General features: G+C 48.6%; 1 protein-coding gene and 1 long non-coding RNA gene across 4 annotated transcripts; one reads left to right on the top strand and one right to left on the bottom strand.

Moving 5' to 3' along the window:
• Positions 1-4,687: 4,687 nt before the first annotated feature.
• Positions 4,688-9,866, bottom strand: LOC128628141 (uncharacterized). 2 transcript variants are annotated; one of them, XR_008392471.1, is made up of 4 exons: positions 9,749-9,866; positions 9,067-9,159; positions 7,289-7,437; positions 4,688-5,645 (listed from the first exon to the last, which is right to left on the bottom strand). It is a non-coding gene; the product is annotated as an uncharacterized LOC128628141 (long non-coding RNA). The 2 variants fall into 2 exon arrangements; XR_008392472.1 differs by having other exon boundaries at positions 4,688-5,649.
• Positions 9,867-10,084: 218 nt separating this feature from the next.
• Positions 10,085-17,066, top strand: BMP4 (bone morphogenetic protein 4). Of its 2 annotated transcripts, none has more exons than XM_037155792.2 (4): positions 10,085-10,303; positions 13,392-13,516; positions 14,606-14,985; positions 15,972-17,066. In XM_037155792.2, the coding sequence occupies exons 3-4, from the start codon at positions 14,613-14,615 to the stop codon at positions 16,826-16,828; spliced, it is 1,230 nt and encodes a 409-aa protein (XP_037011687.1). In that variant the 5' UTR covers positions 10,085-10,303; positions 13,392-13,516; positions 14,606-14,612; the 3' UTR covers positions 16,829-17,066. The 2 variants fall into 2 exon arrangements, with proteins under 2 accessions (XP_037011687.1, XP_037011685.1); XM_037155790.2 differs by having other exon boundaries at positions 13,392-13,512.
• The last annotated feature ends 1,223 nt before the right edge of the window (positions 17,067-18,289 follow it).

The raw sequence follows: 18,289 nt of genomic DNA on the forward strand, positions 1-18,289 counted from the left end.
AGGAGTAGGAGAAAGGGAGAAGGAAGAAGAAGGTATTAAGGCAAGAGAAGTGGCAAAGGGAGAAAACAAGAAAGAGAAAATAGCAGAAACCGTATATGGCCTAAGAAGCCTAAAGTATTTGCTGTCTGGTACTTTACATTAAAATCTTATTCACCCTAATTTTCAGAGATCTTACAGCCCATATAACTTATGAATAAATGGCAGCCTCCAGACATAAAATATCCAAGTTCATACATCGAGTATGAATTGGTTTGAGCTATACCTGTAACAAAACCATCTGATTTCAAGTCTGTTTTAAAAAATCCACACCATTCTGACTACTGAACTTTTAAAAATAATTTCACCAATCCCCTTTTGTTTAAGTTCAAGTACCAAAATATTACTAAGAAGATGTTTTCATTTATTATCACAGTCTAGTAACCTGAGTCCTGTTGAAAAACATAATTCACAATTTTTTGGAGTGAAGTGCCTACTATGATCCATAATTTGTTTTTGTTTTTGCTTTCGGGCCTTGCTCTCCAGCAGCTCATTTTCTGTGATACTGGTTCTTAAGCCATAATTAAAATATAATTAAAGATCAAGAACAGATGTCTGCCTGCTCTCCAGAGCCCCACAAACCATGGAGCATACACTTTGGTATTATGGATTTTATGTTAAAGAGAAACAAAACAGGAGAACTGTGTGCTGAACAAACCCTCAAGCCAATGCTAAAGGCGTAAAAAAGTATTTAAGAGAAAGTGGACCAGAGTTGTGGTAATTCTTTTAATGGACCCATAACCTAGGAACAGAAAAATATCTGTTTTGTGTTCATCTGCACTGTTATTTGACAGTACAGACAAAAAATTAAAAAATATTTAAAAAGCTATGTTCTTGCTAACTCCCCTTGGGTGAGACATTTAACCATTTTGTTGGCTGGAGCTCAGTTTGGCCAACTGTTGGCTGCTGAAGATGATCGTTCTTACTGCAGGGGTTACCGGAAGGGCCTGCAGGAGTGTGGGGCAAGCTGTTCTTTCCTGTCTAAGGCTGCCTAATAGTTGAAGCATAGACGTTGCTAATACAACACTATATGCATAAACTTCTATTAAGATTCTGGTGAACCTGAAGTGTGGAAGAAATGGAAGGGAGGTGAATGGGTTAAAGACAGTTTTCCAGCCAAGAGTATATGAGAAGACCAATTATCCCAAGTGTGGCTGCTCTGTTTCAAGCTCTTATGCTTTTGCACAGAATGCCCAAATACCATAGGAGTTCAATTTATCTAACTCTGAACAAAATTTGTTCTTTTTCTAATACCTGCTCTCTAAAGTAGGGACCTCATCTGGAATTGAAATTTGGTGTTTGTTAGCCTGGGACAATTTACTTAACCTCTCTATGCTTTTCTTTCTCCAAGTGTTAAAAGAAAAGTGGGGTATAGGGTGAGATAACTGTAGTGTATATAAGCCATAAATTGTTTCAAGGATTAAATGAGATAATGAACAGGAGTGTGCCTCACAATGGTTAGGAATCCTAAGTATGTTGATTTTTTTCTATACTATACAGGTGAAGAAAATACGCAAATATTCACATAATTTAAATTATTTACATAGTTGTTCATCTAATTATAACTAGTATGTGAAAACCCATCAGCATTTATATTCATAAATGACACTAGCCATGTGTTTTGTCATCCGTAAATCAGTTTCACATACACTGCAGGACCTGATCTACAAATTAAGAACCTCAAGGGTCTAAGGTGGGTAGGCAGTGGTAAGCAGGGACCTGGGTCCCCAGTCACTCTTCTCCTTTCCTGCCCTTCTGCCAGAGTCCTTTCCCCTGTGTGGGCTGGACTAAAGACATGTCTGTTGTCTTTGTGAAAAGTTAAGAACATTTTGCTTTTGGGTGTCTGAAAGCTGTGTGCCACTGATTCAAGGTTTGTGCGTGGGCAACTTGGAGATGTTACCCCAATAAGGAGATTTAACCCACGTACCATATTTGAGAGGTTTTCAACCTTTCCTGGGTCCCCAATTTTCTCGAAAATTTGATAAAATTATGTCCCACTCCATGCACTTTTATACTCATCCCAAAAGAATATGTATAAATTTTGCAGTTTTCACGGGTCCCCCGAAATCCATGTAAGGATCCTGAATGAGGCCACATAGAAAGTTTAAGAATCTCTAATTTAAAGAGATTAGCGTTCAATTTAAATACAACGAAGAAAGCCAGCACTCACTTTTATATTCCCTTTAAGACGTTTAGTTTTTACTGCTCTAGTTTCTAGCCCCATTTTTTTTTCCTGGACTTTATCTACAGGTGAGAAAATAAACTCAGTGTATCCAAACTCCTTGGGTTCTAGCTAAAGAACTATTAGACACAGGAGAGGCACAAAACATTTTGATGTAAACTGAAGGCAAATTTATCCATTACCAGGAGTTGGAACCCTAAGTGAAGAAAGTGAAGAAGGAACAAAAGGTTTTCAGAATGAAAATCAGAATTCCAGGACAAAGACTTGGAAGTCCAATCCGCCATCTCTTTGTACTGAGGAAAGGGATCTCCTAGTTGTTTCCTTTTTAACCTGCTTGAGGGAAGGCTAAGGCCCCAACGGGTTTGCCATGACCCCCTGTCCCACCAGCGTCTGTCTGAGGCCCCTCCAGCAACCCCACGTGGACTGCCGGCCTTCTCCACCCACTCCCTGCTCCTCCTCTTCCTGCCCCCAGAAATCTCACTTCCCCAGTGTTCTATAACCCTGCAGGTACCACTGCTGGGCTTGGCAAGTGGAAATAGCAGATCCCATGAGCCCAGACATCTGGGGAGGCAAACTCTTCTCCTTCGTTGATGGGAGAAATCGGACTCTGCCGCCCGGACAATCTGTCATAAGACGGAACCAACAGTGGAGAGGATGGTGAACTCGGGAGGAGACCTTAACAAACGCTATCCAAATTTAATTTTCTGCGAGTACAACCGGGACGTCCCTGTGCTCCATCGCATCACAGGGCGGGGGATGAGAGCGGGGAAGCTGCAGGGATCAGGAGCAAATTGTCCCAGAAACTACTTTAGGACCCCTCCCCATCTGTCCCTTATCTTCCCTTTCCCTTCCCTTCCTTCTCCCTTCCCTCCCTCCTCCAAGAATGGTCCCGAGTTTCCCAGGTGAGGTGAACGAAAAACGAGGTGGGACCTCTAGGCATCTGAGGAGCCTCTCCTGCAGCTAGTTGGAAATTCTGCGCGAGTGGCTCGCCCTGGTTGCCTGGGCGCTCGCTGTTTATTCAAGTGTGGGTCAGATTAGCCACCTGGGGCACAAATCCTGCAAAACGAGTCTGAGAGCGGGGCGAGCTCTTGCAGGTAGGAAGGTGCAGCGCTGAGCTAAAAATAACAAGGGCCAGCAGCCAGCTACTGCGGAGGCGGCGCAGACTGCGCGGATGCGGGAAACGCGCGGGTCCAGCTGTGCTGGGTGGGCTGGGTGACCTACACCCACTCTGCGCCGACACTCTTGGCCATTTACTAGAGCGTCACTGCGGGGGAGCGCAAGGAGAGGGTGCACCAGCTTCCCAAGCCTCCCCTGGTGGCCCTGGGCATCAGGGACGCAAAATGTGACGCACAGCACTGCGCCCGACTGGAGAGGGCACGGGGATTGGAAGCTGGCAGAAGCATCAAGGCATTGGGCCTGGCGAGGCTCGTGTCCCCGGCCTGCTAGGTATCAGCAGTTGCCAAGGGACAACGTGGCTCGCAATTTCCAGGTGTCCACACCTCCTTCTCCATCTGCTTGTAGGAGGTGAGCACCGTGCCTGTCGCTGCTCGGCCAATGGAGGTCCGCGCGTTCCAGCAACCTGTCACCCACCTCGCACTTCCTTTCCTCGCAGCTCAGCCTTTCAACACCCTCCGTGGGTTTCTCTGACTCCTTCTGAATTTGAGTTTGCGTGACCTCTGAGTCTGGCCGTGGGGATGCAAGTCCTAGAAAATGGCCAAACTTCGGCCACGGGCGCTGAAGACTTCTATCTGCGTTGGAGCTGGGACTGAGCTTCGGCGAGGCATCAAGAGAGGCCCTCCCCGCGAGCTCAGGGCTCCCAGAATCTGGGGATGGAGCCCCTTTCTTTTTATGAAGCTGTTACTTCTTTGTTGGGCTTAGTGCATTTCTGTCTTAAGAAATACGTGTCTAGTGTCTCTGCCCCCCCCCCCCCCCCGCAGGCTGACGCTTCGCAGTGCCCATTCCTAGCATCTCAGGCAGTGAAGCCAAGGAGGGGAAGAGCTGAGTACAAAGCCCAAGTGCCTCTAGGCGCTCCTGCGACCCAGCGTCCTGCCCTCCCAGGGCTTCATAGAAGTGTCAAGCAGGCCTGGCAGGCCTGTCGGCCTCCACCTTGGGCTACTGCGGCCCGAATGGTCCCCAGTGGCCAGGCCTTAGTTGGTGCCACTGCTCTTTGGGAGGTCCGGAAGTGGGTTCCCTGAAGCGCCGGGCCTGTTTTATGTGTGCTGTGGCCACCTCCAGACTACAGTGTTCTTCCAGTTCTACTCTGGGCAACCCTCTGGTTACCTGAGGTGACTGGAAACATTATCTCTAGCTAGAGATAGAGATAGTCAAATGCTAGTCAAAGAACATAACTTTAAAAAATGATGTCAAAAGCATATTTTAGCAAACCTTTATTGAAACATAACACAAAGAAAAAGATACACAAATTGCATGTATACAACTTGATGAATTTTCAGAAAGTGAACATCCACAAGCATTTTTGAGTGTTAATTACAACTCTACATGATCTCTGAGGGGATTACAAATAATATACATTCATTCCTGAAGAGGACATTGGTGAAAATAACTCTTTGCCCCACTCAAGGACATGAAATACTTAGACTATATGTAAAAACATCCAAGTTCTACTTATACAATGAACATGTCTTGGATCGCATACCCTTTTCAGACAAAACTTTCCTCGCAGAAGTTTAGAAAGCTGTTATTATGAATTAAGGGGAGAATATTAGATCATGGAGTCCAACTGACATCTGGCTGGGAAACCGACTCATTTGGTGCAGCAGGATGTCCGTGCAGGAGCCTGCTGCTGCTTCCAAACCTCATCCCCACAGTGGGACGCAGTGTTATCCAGGCTCACACACAACAGGGAGAGTGAGAGAGCATGGAGGGTGTGTGTGCTGGGAACGAAGATACTCCACACTTTTAACCGTCTTGATCAATTCTGTAATAATCTATTTCCGAATGGCATCCCTTCTGTAGACTCAGGTGGGTGCAGTTGACCATTTTTAGCAGAGGAAACTTAAAACAGGGAGAAGCCAAATCTCCATTACTGGGTGCCTGTCCCATCCTTTGTGATAACCCTTCTTTGGAAAGAGAGGAATTTCAATAGCTGTGCCCTGTCTGCCATCCACATGTTAAACATGTTAAGACATAAAAGCAGTCTTTTCATCTGTCTGATCTCTCTGAGGTTTTGATTGGAGTTCTCATTTTTGATGGTCTGTTTTGAAGGATTAAAAAAAAAAAAAAAAGAAGAACCGTATTCCAGAAAGTAGTGAGGCAATAATTTAAGGCACAGGGAACTGAAATAGTGTTGCGTTTTGTTGTATGCAATGAGACGATATTAGAATCCAGTATTATTTAGCTTCGAGTGAGGTATGTCAAGGGTTGACAACAGTCTCAAATGTGGAGAACTTTGCATTCACACATAATTCTTCCTTAGACAAGGGGAAAGGACATAGGTTTACATTTTAGCAAGAAGTACAGAGAAAAACTGTTTATAGTTTTGAGGTATCAGGGATCAGGAAAATCAGAGATGGAACATGCTTGGGGTACGTCATCTGTAGTTCCCTTATTCTCAGCAGTTGTGAGTGTGCACTTTGTCAGTTGTTACTTATCTTGGCAGAGCTTTATCTAGACACATCATATGAATGTTAACTCAGCGAATGCTGCTTCGCAGAGACAGCCTTTATTTAATCAATGTCTAAGAAGTGTGCGGCACCGACGATTACAAACGTAAATGTGAGATGTAACCCCTTCCTTTACAAAAGTTTATTACTAAGTGCAATTCAATATCAGAGTGTCTCTTCACCTACTTTGTTCATGTAATCTTTGCAAAGGATAATAACAACAGCTAATATCTATTGAGCACTTATGTGCCACCATTTTATTATATTAACTTAGTTAATGCCCATAAGACCATTATGAAATAGAAATTGTCATTCTCCATTTATAAATGAGGAAACCAGTTGCTCTGAAGCTTAAGCTATTTGATCATGATTTTAACTAGTAGACAGATTATTTCTCAATCTCAGGGCCTCAGAAAGACCCGTGAGGAACCTGGTCAGTCTTTACATTTTACAGTAAGGAAGCTGAAACCAAGGAAAGGTAAACTGCTTCTTTCTCAAGATGACAACATTTTCCCGGGGAAAGTCACATAAAGTCTTGCCTTAAGGTGATCTTCGTGATTAGATTTGTTCTGTCTTCTAAGAACTAGGTAGATTTCCTGGAATTCTCTATAATAGTAGGCTGCAACAACAGAGCAGCGTGGCCTTGGGAAAAGCCTTGTTTAGCCAGAACCTGTTGCCATGGGGATCCATCCCCCTGGGTGCCCCCACTTACAGCATGTGGAGGAGGAGACAAACTGACCTGGTCTGAATTTTTGGTCCACCACCTATTAGCTCTGTAACTCTGAGCAACCCATATGACCTCTCTAAGTTTCAGATTCTCATCTATAGAACAGTGATTTTAGGAGGATTATTGTGAGGGCTAGATAGCAAATATGCAACTAATGGTAAATGTTAATAAGAGAAACATTAATGGCCCTGGGAAGTTCCACAGATCTCTTATAATTCCAATTCCAATTTATCTTCCTACTTCTCAAAAGCCAGCAATGGGCCTGGAGTTCCTTCAAAGTACCCTTACACAGCTTCAACAGACACTTAATTGGCAAGGAAGGTTTGAAGATCTGATGTGGTTCTTAATCAAAGACCTAGAAGCACAGGCTACTATATCTATAGGATTAGAAATCTTTTCATTTGCAAAGACCTATTTCATACGTTCTGGGCACAGTAATTCTACAATTACTACAACAGTTTATAAAATATAAGCCAAGCATACTCCTTGCTTGTTTAATGATATCTAGTTATTAGCCTTTTAATGGTATCTATCAGCCCTGGAAATATAAGTGAAATAACTTTTACAATAGTAGTTCTCAAGCTTTAGTGTGCTCAGAATCAATAGGAAACTGTGTAAAATGTGTAAATTTCTGGAGCCAGATTTTAAGCGGGGCCAGGAAATCTTTATTTTATCAGATCATTCAACCTTGTTCTGAAGCTTCTGTCCCTCAGAACTTACCTGAAGAAAGGCGGTCCCACAGGCTTGCTGTCCAGCTACTCTCTCTTAATGCTCTCCAGGAAAAACCCAACAAATGAATGCTCTTCATTCAAAATAGCACTAGAGGAGCCACAGTTGCTCTTGAAATATGATAGATTTCTCCTCCCAATCTATTATTTAAGGGAACAGTTTCATTTGGTTCATCTATATTATGTTCTATAAAAACATCAAGATGCACAGGTAGGCTTGAGGTGGGAAAAAGACTAGATGATTCCCCTCACCGACTCTGATTATTAAGGTGTGATTGATTTAGCTCTCCAACCAACAAATAATTTGTTCTTTGGCATAAGAGAAAGGAAGAAAAAAAGAAAAGAAGAGTGAGTGAAGGGCGTTGATACTAGAGAGTTTGCAGCCATCTCAAACATGGGCTAGAAATAAACCTGTTCCAAGAGACCTGGAACTGAGTTATCCCACCACAGGCGTAAAGATTCATATTAGGGTCCAAATAGGTATGTCATGTGACTTAACTAGACACTCCTGGACTATACATTCCACAGACTTGTGGGTGGCTACTTTATTATCTGGGTTTCAACAAATTGAGAAAATAGCTCTCATTCAAAATCATTCAGTTTTTAAAAAAGAAACAAACTATATTATCTGGCGTCTTAAAATAAAGCCCCGCTTTTAATCACAGCATATCACTGTTGTTTTTGAGTTTAAATATTCAAGAACACATTTTGTTAATGATTAAAACAATAGTTATTGATTGGGGGGCTCAGTGAACGTTTAATCTGCCCTCTCCAGTCAGTGTGTTGAAGGAACACTCTGCCTAATGCCCCAGAGTAAACATTAGGTAACTATTTAATGGGGTTTTAATTTTGTGTTGTTATTAATAATAATTAATGTAATTTTGATTATGTTGGAAGCTGGAGGTATACTGTCAGACATCCTTTCAGGGTGGTGGTATTGCCCTGCCCTATTTAATCAGAGGTTCTTTGAAGAGGCAGGCTCATAGTGATTTAAAATGAAAGAAGGTGGATGTTTAATAAAATTTAAATTAAGAAATTGAATCATGTTCAAATTGAAAGAGGGCATGAAATTACCCGGCCTAATCATATCATTCTGCAAATGAGAAAACAGAGGCCCACGGGAATTCAAGGACTTCCCAAAGATATACAGCTCATTTCTGTAGTTTAATGCATTATTGGGCTGAATGACCTCACAGGTCTAACTTGGAAAAGATGGCAGGTCGCTGTGGCCCTGGTCTCACAGTTGTTTCTCCGAACTCATGTACTTCCCACCCTTTGTAATTCTTGTTTTCTAAATATCGAAGGTGTGCAACTGTAAAGTTCATACACATGAGCTATTCTGGACCAAAATCTGTTTAAGTAAAGACCTAAAAGCTTTGCTGGCACCGTGACAGGTAATGTCTGTCTCAGAGAAAGAAATCCAGGACAGGAAATGCTCAACCTTCCAGCACTGGCCTGACCACCTGGAGCTCAGGGCAGTGACCCTTCGCCCCACCCTGCAGCACCAAATCAAGGCTCCAGAGAGCAGAGGTTGTGATTACTTCAGGGCTCTGGGCAAGTCCCTTTCACCTGGCTTCCCCTTCGGTGTTTGTAAAACAGAGAGATGATGCTGATATCTCCCTCACTGCTCCATCAGAGGCACTGTGTGAAATTAGCTTCTGTTTGGGAAGGTTTTAAAGCCTCACATTCCACCTCCCTGCTAATATGATTACTAGTACTTCCTTGTAGGAAAGGGCCAACTCCTCAGCCTTTTCTTCCTAAAAAACAAACCAAAGGGTATCTTTTCTCTCCCGATGGTCAGAACGGTGGTTGCTTCCCTGGTTGTTCCTCCTCAGAAGGTCCGTTTGCCGAGGTTAAGGATTCCTAGTCGTAAGACAACCAACCAAACAAACAAACAAATCAACAACAATAGTAGCAACAACAAAAATAATTTCTGTGAAGGTTCTCAGAGGGTTTCTGGCTTATAAACAGACTTTTCCAACTGTAAAAAATACGGCCCCAGTCAGTCTCCAAGCCATCTCTTCTCACAAGGATTAGGCCTGGTGGGGGAGGAGGGCAACTCGACTGTTTATTGGGGCTGTCTTTCTGAGGGTCATCGCTAAGGCTTTCCACAACAGGCATTTAAAAGAATATTTTGGAAGGAAAGTCACATTTTTAACAGGCAAAGAGGTACCTCTCTGGGGCACACAGCTCTGTGTGCAGCCTGTTTCTCAGCCTTTGGAAACCTTTAACAGTTTATGGAAGGCCACCCTTAAAACCAACCCAACAGCTCCTTTCTCCATAACCTGATTTTAGAGGTGTTTCATTATCTCTAATTACTCAGGGTAAATGGTGATTACTCAATGTTTTAATCATCAGTTTGGGCAGCAGTTACTCTAAACTCAGGGAAGCCCAGACTCCCATGGGTATTTTTGGAAGGTACAGCGACTAGTTGGTGCATGCTTTCTAGTACCTCTGCACGTGGTCCCCAGGTGAGTCCCGGACGCTTCCCAGAGCTGCAGGCAGCGGCGACCCAGCCCAGGCGGCAGCTGCGGACTCGGGCGCTGCCCGGGCTTCCGGGACCCGGCCTGCGAGGCGAGGCCCGGCGGCTGGATGGGGAGGATGTGGGCGGGGCTCCCATCCCAGAGAGGGAGGCGAACGAGGGAGGAGGGAAGAAGGGAGGGGCTGCCAGGGAAGAGGAGGAGGAAGGAAAGAAAGAAAGAGAGAGGGAAAGAGAAGGGAGGAGAAGATGCAGGAGGGCCGAGCGGGAGGGAGGGAGGGAGGGCCGGAGTGCGGAGCGGGGCGCGGAAGCTAGGTGAGTGCGGCATCCGAGCGGAGGGGCGGTGGTAGCCCGGGACGCCGCTGCGGCTCCGGGCTGAGTGTCTCGCCTCCCTCCTCGATGGGATTCCCGTCCGCGCCGTCTCGAGCCTGCAGCGCTTCAGCCCTCGGCCCTCGCCTAGGTTCACAGCAGCTGGTCAGAGGTCCCCAGGAGCTGCTGCTGGCGAGCCCGCTACTGCAGGGACCTATGGTGAGCAAAGCTGCCTGGCGCGGGGCGCCGGGCAGAAGTGGTCGAGGCGCATCCTTGGGGGCAGGGAAGAGAAACGGGTGGGGGGTTCAAGTTGTGGTCGCGGTAAAAGGTGGCCCCACTTTGTGTGTGTGTGTGTGTTTTTCTTTTACCCAACGGTGGCGTTAGAGGTAGGGATGCTGGCGCTGAAAGACACTTCCATATCGACTACTGCCTCCACCCAGGCCACTTTCTCCGCCCCGTGGCCATTTGCACCTTTAGTAGGTATGGGGCAGGCAGGAGAGGAGGGAAGCAGAGAAACCTTTGGCTGGGGGTCGTTGGGGAGTCTGCGAGGTCTTGAGCAGAACACGTTGCGGGTAACCTGGCGTTTGCGATCTCCGGACGGGAAGGGCCAGGAGAGAAAGGAATGTCGGTCGGCCAGAGGTCGGAAGAGAGTGAGGGGACGGCAAGGTGGAGGGAGAACACCTAACTAGGGCTGGTCGGAGGTGCGGAGCGCTGTTTCCCTGCCTCTGGACCGTGCGCACCGAGCGCAGGGCTGCCTGGAGGGGAGTGTCACCCGACTCGGCCCCCAGCCGACAGAAGCCTCTGAGAGCTTGCCAAGTGCCATGTCAAGACGCACCTCCTCTACGAACTGTTTTCGTGGACTTGCAGCATCCCAGGAGCCTTTCCTCTATCATTTAGTGGTGTGGGGTCTCGATGGCCGGGATGCCAGCGCTCTGCGGACCAGTCCTATGAAAACTCGCGGAGTCGTATGAAAATTCTGCAGAGCCCTGTCCTATGAAAACTCGCGGGCGAGCGGCGCGGCGGACGCGCGGCTCGGCTGGTCTTGGCTCTCCCTTCCCGGAGCCGACCGGAGTGGGTCCCGGAATCCCAGGTCCCTGCAGACCCCTCCCGGTGGGAGTTGGGCCTGCGGCCTTAGACGCCTCCTGTGCACTTCTTACGTGGATGGTTTGTAAGGACTGTGGTTTGTAGCCTCAAGTTTTTTGTGAGAGGTGAAAACCGCCCAAGACAGGGACTTGGTAAACCGAGGTGACCTCGGAGCAAACCGGCGACAGGAGAAAACTCAGGCAGGGAAGTGAGGGGCAGTCGCCAGGAGTTGCATCCCGGCCCCATCCCCCAAGAAAAAGTTCAGTTCGAAGTACTTTTCAGCTTTTATCTTTTTTAATAAAAAAAAAAAACTGAGGGAGAAAAACGTGATTAGAGATGAATCCCACTTATGAAATTCGAAATTGAAACACAACAGGCTCTTCCCTAGCCTCTGAATTTGAGCGCGGCGTGCGCCACCGAAGCCACCTTTGGTTGGTCTGGAGATTCCAGACGCCGACCCTTTCTACTGTCCCTTCGCCCGCGGGGACCGGCCCCTTCTCCGTCTGCTTTCTCCATTTTTAAAGCTCCTCCCAGAGGGTTTTTTTTTTTTAAGGGTTTCTGGAGTCTCCAAAAGAAAAGAAAACCCCCTTTGCCCTCCCCAACCCTTTCACAGTCGGTCCCAGCCGCGGCGGGGCAGCGGGAAAACCTAAAGCCGCTCAGAAAACGGCGCGGCTCTGTCCTGGCCGGACCGTAGCGCAGTGGCGCCGGTGGCCTCCGCACTCTGGCCCGCGGTGTTGGGCGGCGCCGGGCAACCGCGGCTCGGAGCCGAAAGCTAAATGCTTGATTTTTTTTTACTCCTCTTCCTCAAAGCCTTCGCTGGATTGCTCCCAAGAAGAAACTCCTGTTCGTGGGTGAGAGTAAGGCGGGCAACCTGAGCCCTCGATCTCTGTCTGCAGTGACCCACGGCAGAAACTGAGAACAGCCTCAGGAAAGGGAGGCGGGTGCAGCGGGGTTTTGAGCAGGAGTCGTGGGGTTCGGGACCCCGGGGCGGGCCTCGCTGACGAAGACTTGCGCGGGTCAGGTTTTAGAAAAGGCCCCTGTGCTGACCTACCCACGCGCGCAGCATCTTCGGCTAGTCAGGATATCCCAGTAATTCCTTGAGCTGTGGTAATATTCCTGAGGAAGTATGTGCTACGATTCTGCAGCTGGTGCAAAGGAGGAAGGGGGTGGGGGAAAGAAGTGGAAGGGGGGGTTGGGTGGAGGAGTGGTGGTTTAAAAAATAAGACAAGGTGGAGACAGGCAGAGAGAGAGAGAGAGAGAGAGAGACGCAGACGCATAGGTCGAGCGCAGGCCGAAAGCTATTCATGGTTTTCACGACTCCTGGGAACGTGGTGGGGTTTCCTTTCTGCGCCGGCTAGTGCGTTGCAAAGCCTCGGCCACTGTAAGACCTGAAAGTTGTGATGTGCCCCCTCCGCGGCGACGCCTCTTTTGAGTCTGCCTCCGCCCAGAGTGGCCCTACCGACGGCTTTCTTTTGGGATTCATGTTTTGCTCTGGAGGACGCGAGATTCTCCCCATCACGGAACAAGGAAAAAGCAGCCCAGCGGCTGCTCCCTCCCCACTTTCCCACGTCGATCGCGCCAACCACCTCCACCCTCCCGCCCGGTGCGGGACTTGGTCAGCCGCTCTCAGGCTGCGCGCTCGCTAGCGCTCGTCAGGGGGTGACTGTAGCTGGGAGCCGTCTTTGGCCTCGCGCAGACCCTGGGGAGGAAGTAGTGGGCGCGCGCGCGCGCACGGGTGGCTCTAGGCGCCGTGGTTCTTAAGTGCCCCTGGATGGTGCGGTTTTAAGAGGCTGTTACTCCGCCGCCCCCGCGCCCGGCCCTCTGCAGCCGGGCGTGCGCCGAAAGACGCAGCCCCTCGGGTGAGCCCCAGATCCTCGGGCTTCAGGCTGCTTGGGGCTAGTGCCTCGCCGGACGTCCCGAACGCGCAGGTAGAGGCGGGGGCGCGTCCTCCGCTTGCTGTGCCCGGGGACCAGCGCAGGGTGCCGCGGCTCGAAGCGCGGAGCTCCCCGCGGAAAGCTGCGCGCTCCGGCCGCAGGCTGGGAGGTGGGGCTCCCGGGAGGGGGCGGGGCCGCGCTGGGGCGTGAGGGCTCCTTCGCCGCCGGGCGCGGGGAGGGCGGGCTCCTCCGTGCGCGGGGCGGGGCCTCTGCCGTCACGTGACCCAGAGGGGCTGGAAGAAAAACAGCCCGTCTGCGCCAGTCTCATTATATTCAAATATTCATTTTAGGAGCCATTCCGTAGTGCCATCCAGAGCTACGCACTGCTGCCGCTCCTCTGAGCCTTTCCAGCAAGTTTGTTCCAGATTGGCTGTCAAGAATCATGGACTGTTATTATATGCCTTGTTTTCTGTCAGTGAGTAGACACCTCTTCCTCCCCCTCCCGGGAGTTCACTCTGCCCTCCCCACCTCCGCGCGTCTCGGGTCCCCCCGTCGGACCTTCCCTCCAGAGCCCACACTCCGCTTTCTGGCAGCGCTGTCGCTTTCTCCTTGGCGGGGCAGCCGTGGTGCTCTAGGAGGACCGGTTCTGTTTCAAGTGCTGCTTGCTCCCCCCACTCGCGCTCTCAGATTGGGTGCGTTGTAAGAAAGCGGAGCGAGACGGGGCTAAAGAAAAGAAAGGTCGCGCAGCCCCGGGTTGTACCTTATGGGCTAGTCACCCGCTCTTCCCACCTGACTAGGGGTATTCCCGATGCCCCCTTGTCGCGTGCCCAGCTGCTTGTCAAAATTCAGAGGTCACTCCCGGAATCCCCCCCACCCTTCCCTGGGAGGGAGTGAGCGAGCGGGCACGATCAGATGCTTTTTGCTGGGCATTTCAGACTCATCGGCCACAGTAAAGTAAACCGTCCAGCCACTCGGTCAGCTTCCAGACCACGTTCTTGATCTCGGCTTCTGGACCTGCCGCGCTGTGTCTTTGCCCTGCTCCTGCTTCCCTGCTTTTCCTCCCTCCTACTCCCAACCAGCTGGAAGTTGTGGAAATTGGGCTGGGAGGGCGGAGGGAGAGAAGATGGGGGTGGAGGAAGAGGGGGAGAGGCTGAAGTTCTGAAGTGGAGAGCGATGGCATTTTAATTCTCCCTCCCCCACCCTTTTTACCCCCTCGATGTTAACTGTTTATCCTTGAAGAAGCCAAGCTGAGATCATGGCTCAGATAGCAGTTGGGACAAAAAAAGATTAACAGGATGGAGGCTATCTGATTTGGGGTTATTTGACTGTAAACAAGTTAGACCAAGTAATTACAGGGCAATTCCTACTTTCAGGCCTTGCATGGCTGCAGCTGGTGCTGGAGGGGGGTGTGTGAGGGAGAAGACACAAACTTGATCTTTCTGACCTGTTTTACATCTTGACCCTCTATCTCTCGCCCTATATGCATATGTGGAGACATCTCCATTTCTCTCTAGTTATTGGTGTTTATTTATTCTTTAACCTTTCACCTCCTCCCCCTCCCCAGAGACACCATGATTCCTGGTAACCGAATGCTGATGGTCGTTTTATTATGCCAAGTCCTGCTAGGAGGCGCGAGCCATGCTAGTTTGATACCTGAGACGGGGAAGAAAAAAGTCGCCGAGATTCAGGGCCACGCGGGAGGACGCCGCTCAGGGCAGAGCCATGAGCTCCTGCGGGACTTTGAGGCTACACTTCTGCAGATGTTCGGGCTGCGCCGCCGCCCGCAGCCTAGCAAGAGCGCTGTCATCCCAGATTATATGCGGGATCTTTACCGGCTCCAATCTGGGGAGGAGGAGGAGGAAGAGCAGATCCACGGCATCGCTCTGGAGTACCCCGAGCGCCCGGCCAGTCGGGCCAACACCGTGAGGAGCTTCCACCACGAAGGTCAGTCCCTGCCCCGAGTTTGGGCGGGGGGAGGGCCAATGGGGTTGGCTGGTGGGGCAGTGGAAGCCCTGGGGGAGAAGGGTTCAGGTTACATCAAAGCCCCAAATCCAGCAGGCTGGGGAACAGAGCTGCCTACCTCCAAGAATTTCCAGAGCTGTGGCTAAATTTATTTTTCTGAGACAGAGGGGAGGGGCCGAGGGAAGGGGAATGACACCACTCAGACGTGGGCTAGCCCCAGCGGTGTGTTTTTGCTATATCAAAGCCTTTTCTGCCAGGTTTTCTGCCCGGTTTTTTTTTTCAAAGCACCTACTGAATTTAATGTTACAGCTGTGTGTTTGTCAGGTTTATTCAATAGGGGCCTTGTAATCTGATCTGAATGTTTCCTAGCGGATGTTTCTTTTCCAAAGTAAATCTGAGTTATTAATCCACCAGCATCATTACTGTGTTGGAATTTATTTTCCCCTCTGTAACATGATCAACAAGGCATGCTCTGTGTTTCCAAGATCGCTGGGGAAATGTTTAGTAACATACTCGAAAATGGAGGAAGAGGGAGAGGGTGGTTGTGTGCATGTTTCCTCCTGCCTCTGCTCTGTTGGCCCCTCTTTTTCTTTACAACCACTTGTAAAGAAAACTGTGTACACAAAGCCAAGAGGACTTTAAAAGGGGAGTCTTGATGGTGGTGGAATAAGGAGTTGACACATGGAAATTATTAGACATATAAAGGAGGTTGGGAGATACTTTGTGTCTTTGGTGCTTGTAGAATGCTAGCTAAGTCCCTTTGAGTTTGCTAGCTGCCCCACTTATCTGCTTCTTCAAATAAAAAAGATACGCTTGCTTCCCCCAAATAGGCTTCCACTATATAAACAGAATTTACCACTCATCACCCAACTCTTAGCTATTTCTTGACTTTTCAGTCTCTCAGAAAAGTTCATGTGCTTTTTCCACCCCCCCCTTCCCTTTTTCTTTTTCTCCCTAACTGTGCCCAGAACATCTGGAGAACATCCCAGGGACCAGCGAAAGCTCTGCTTTTCGTTTCCTCTTTAACCTCAGCAGCATCCCAGAGAACGAGGTGATCTCCTCTGCAGAGCTTCGACTTTTCCGGGAGCAGGTGGACCAGGGCCCTGATTGGGAGCAGGGCTTCCACCGAATAAATATTTATGAGGTTATGAAGCCCCCAGCAGAATTGGTGCCTGGGCACCTCATCACACGACTACTGGACACGAGACTGGTCCACCACAATGTGACAAGGTGGGAAACTTTTGATGTGAGCCCTGCAGTCCTTCGCTGGACCCGGGAGAAGCAGCCAAACTATGGGCTGGCCATTGAGGTGACTCACCTCCATCAGACACGGACCCACCAGGGCCAGCATGTCAGGATTAGCCGATCGTTACCTCAAGGGAGTGGGGATTGGGCCCAGCTCCGGCCCCTCCTGGTCACCTTTGGCCATGATGGCCGGGGACATGCCTTGACCCGACGGCGAAGGGCCAAGCGTAGCCCCAAGCATCACCCACAGCGGGCCCGGAAGAAGAATAAGAACTGCCGTCGCCACTCGCTCTACGTGGACTTCAGCGATGTGGGCTGGAATGACTGGATTGTGGCCCCACCCGGCTACCAGGCCTTCTACTGCCACGGGGACTGCCCCTTTCCACTGGCTGACCACCTCAACTCAACCAACCACGCCATCGTGCAGACCCTGGTCAACTCCGTCAACTCCAGTATCCCCAAAGCCTGTTGTGTTCCCACTGAACTGAGTGCCATCTCCATGCTCTATCTGGACGAGTATGACAAGGTGGTACTGAAAAACTATCAGGAGATGGTAGTAGAGGGATGTGGGTGCCGCTGAGGTCCGCGGTCCTTGGGGACACACTCACACACACGTACATTCCCATCCACTCACCCACAGACTACACAGACTGCTTCCTTATAGCTGGACTTTTATCTTTAAAAAAAAAAAAAAAAGGAAAGAATCCTAAACATTCACCTTGACCTTATTTATGACTTTACGTGCAAATGTTTTGACCATATTGATCATATATTTTGACAAAATATATTTATAACTACGTATTAAAAGAAAAAAATAAAATGAGTCATTATTTTAAAGGTTAACTATATTATTTTCTCATGAATCCTTTTTCTTTTCCTTCCGCCCCATCTCTTGTGAATGAGACCTTTTTTTCCTGTTCAGGTAGGGCTGGGGGCAGAGTGAGAGTCAGAGGGTGGTGACCGGAGGTGGTTAAGTTCTAGGGACAGGAAGTAAACTGATGGTAAAGGAGAGCTAATGGCCAGGATGAATTGTTTTCCATTTCTATTTAATGTTAACGAGGATGCAGCATCCTCTCCCATCTGGATGACACATGCCTTGGAGAAACAGTGGGATAAAAGGAGTAAACCAGATTAAAGACTGAGTTCTGGGCTCCTTGTACATCTTCTGGATTTGCTCACCTGTGAGAGGTGCATTCCCAGCTAAGTGTGATGGGCAAGAACTTCAACTCCCAGGAAATGATTCCCACCTCTGCTTTTATACTGCCCTAGGATGTCTCCAGTTATGATAGGCCTCCATGTTGTATATTGCAATTCAAAACTAATTTGCACACTCACATATTAACATGTATATATGTGTGTGTTTTTAAGGGTTGTTTTTTTTTTGAGAAGTGGGTTTTAGCCAATAAAATAAGTAATGCGCCTTGCCTTCAAAAAGTTTGGTGACCACTATTTTAATATACCATGTGGTAGAATTCTATAGTATTTTTGACTTCTTTTTTTTGTCTTCTATTCCCACATGAATGCCTTTTTCGGGTTCAGATTGGACTGGTGGGGGTCGTAATGGGGTCAGATGCTGAAGGGTCAGAATTTCTAAGTAGGCCTTGTGAAAGTGTTTCGCTCTATAGATTCTCTTGTGTCAAGTGCCAACTTTCCTCATCTCTGTACTGCCTGGCCCTGCTTCCCTGGAGCTGGGCAGAAAGTGATACACTTGGAGGTGATGTTCTGAGCCAGGATTTCTTCAAGGAGAAAGCTCAAATTTTGGCCAAAGTAAAAAAGGAAAATGCTAATGTGCTTAAGCAGTCTCTCTCAATGAAGGGCTGCAAGCAAGGCACAGAAATGACTTTCTGAAAGGACAGGCATATAGTGACTGAGAGGACCAGATGAGGGACCTTTGCTTCTTCTTACTTGCCATCAGCAACTAAATTAAGCCCTGGAATTTCAGCCTGCTTAGGCTCATTTCTTATGTGTGCATTTTTTTTTCCACCAAGGCTTGGATGTGTTTGGGAGAAAGCAGTGTGGAGTGGGGCTGACAGAAGTGCGT

The sequence above is a fragment of the Artibeus jamaicensis genome, unplaced genomic scaffold, assembly GCF_021234435.1.
Source record: "Artibeus jamaicensis isolate MK-2021 breed Jamaican fruit bat unplaced genomic scaffold, CSHL_Jam_final contig_548, whole genome shotgun sequence".
NCBI classification, from domain to species: Eukaryota; Metazoa; Chordata; class Mammalia; order Chiroptera; family Phyllostomidae; genus Artibeus; species Artibeus jamaicensis.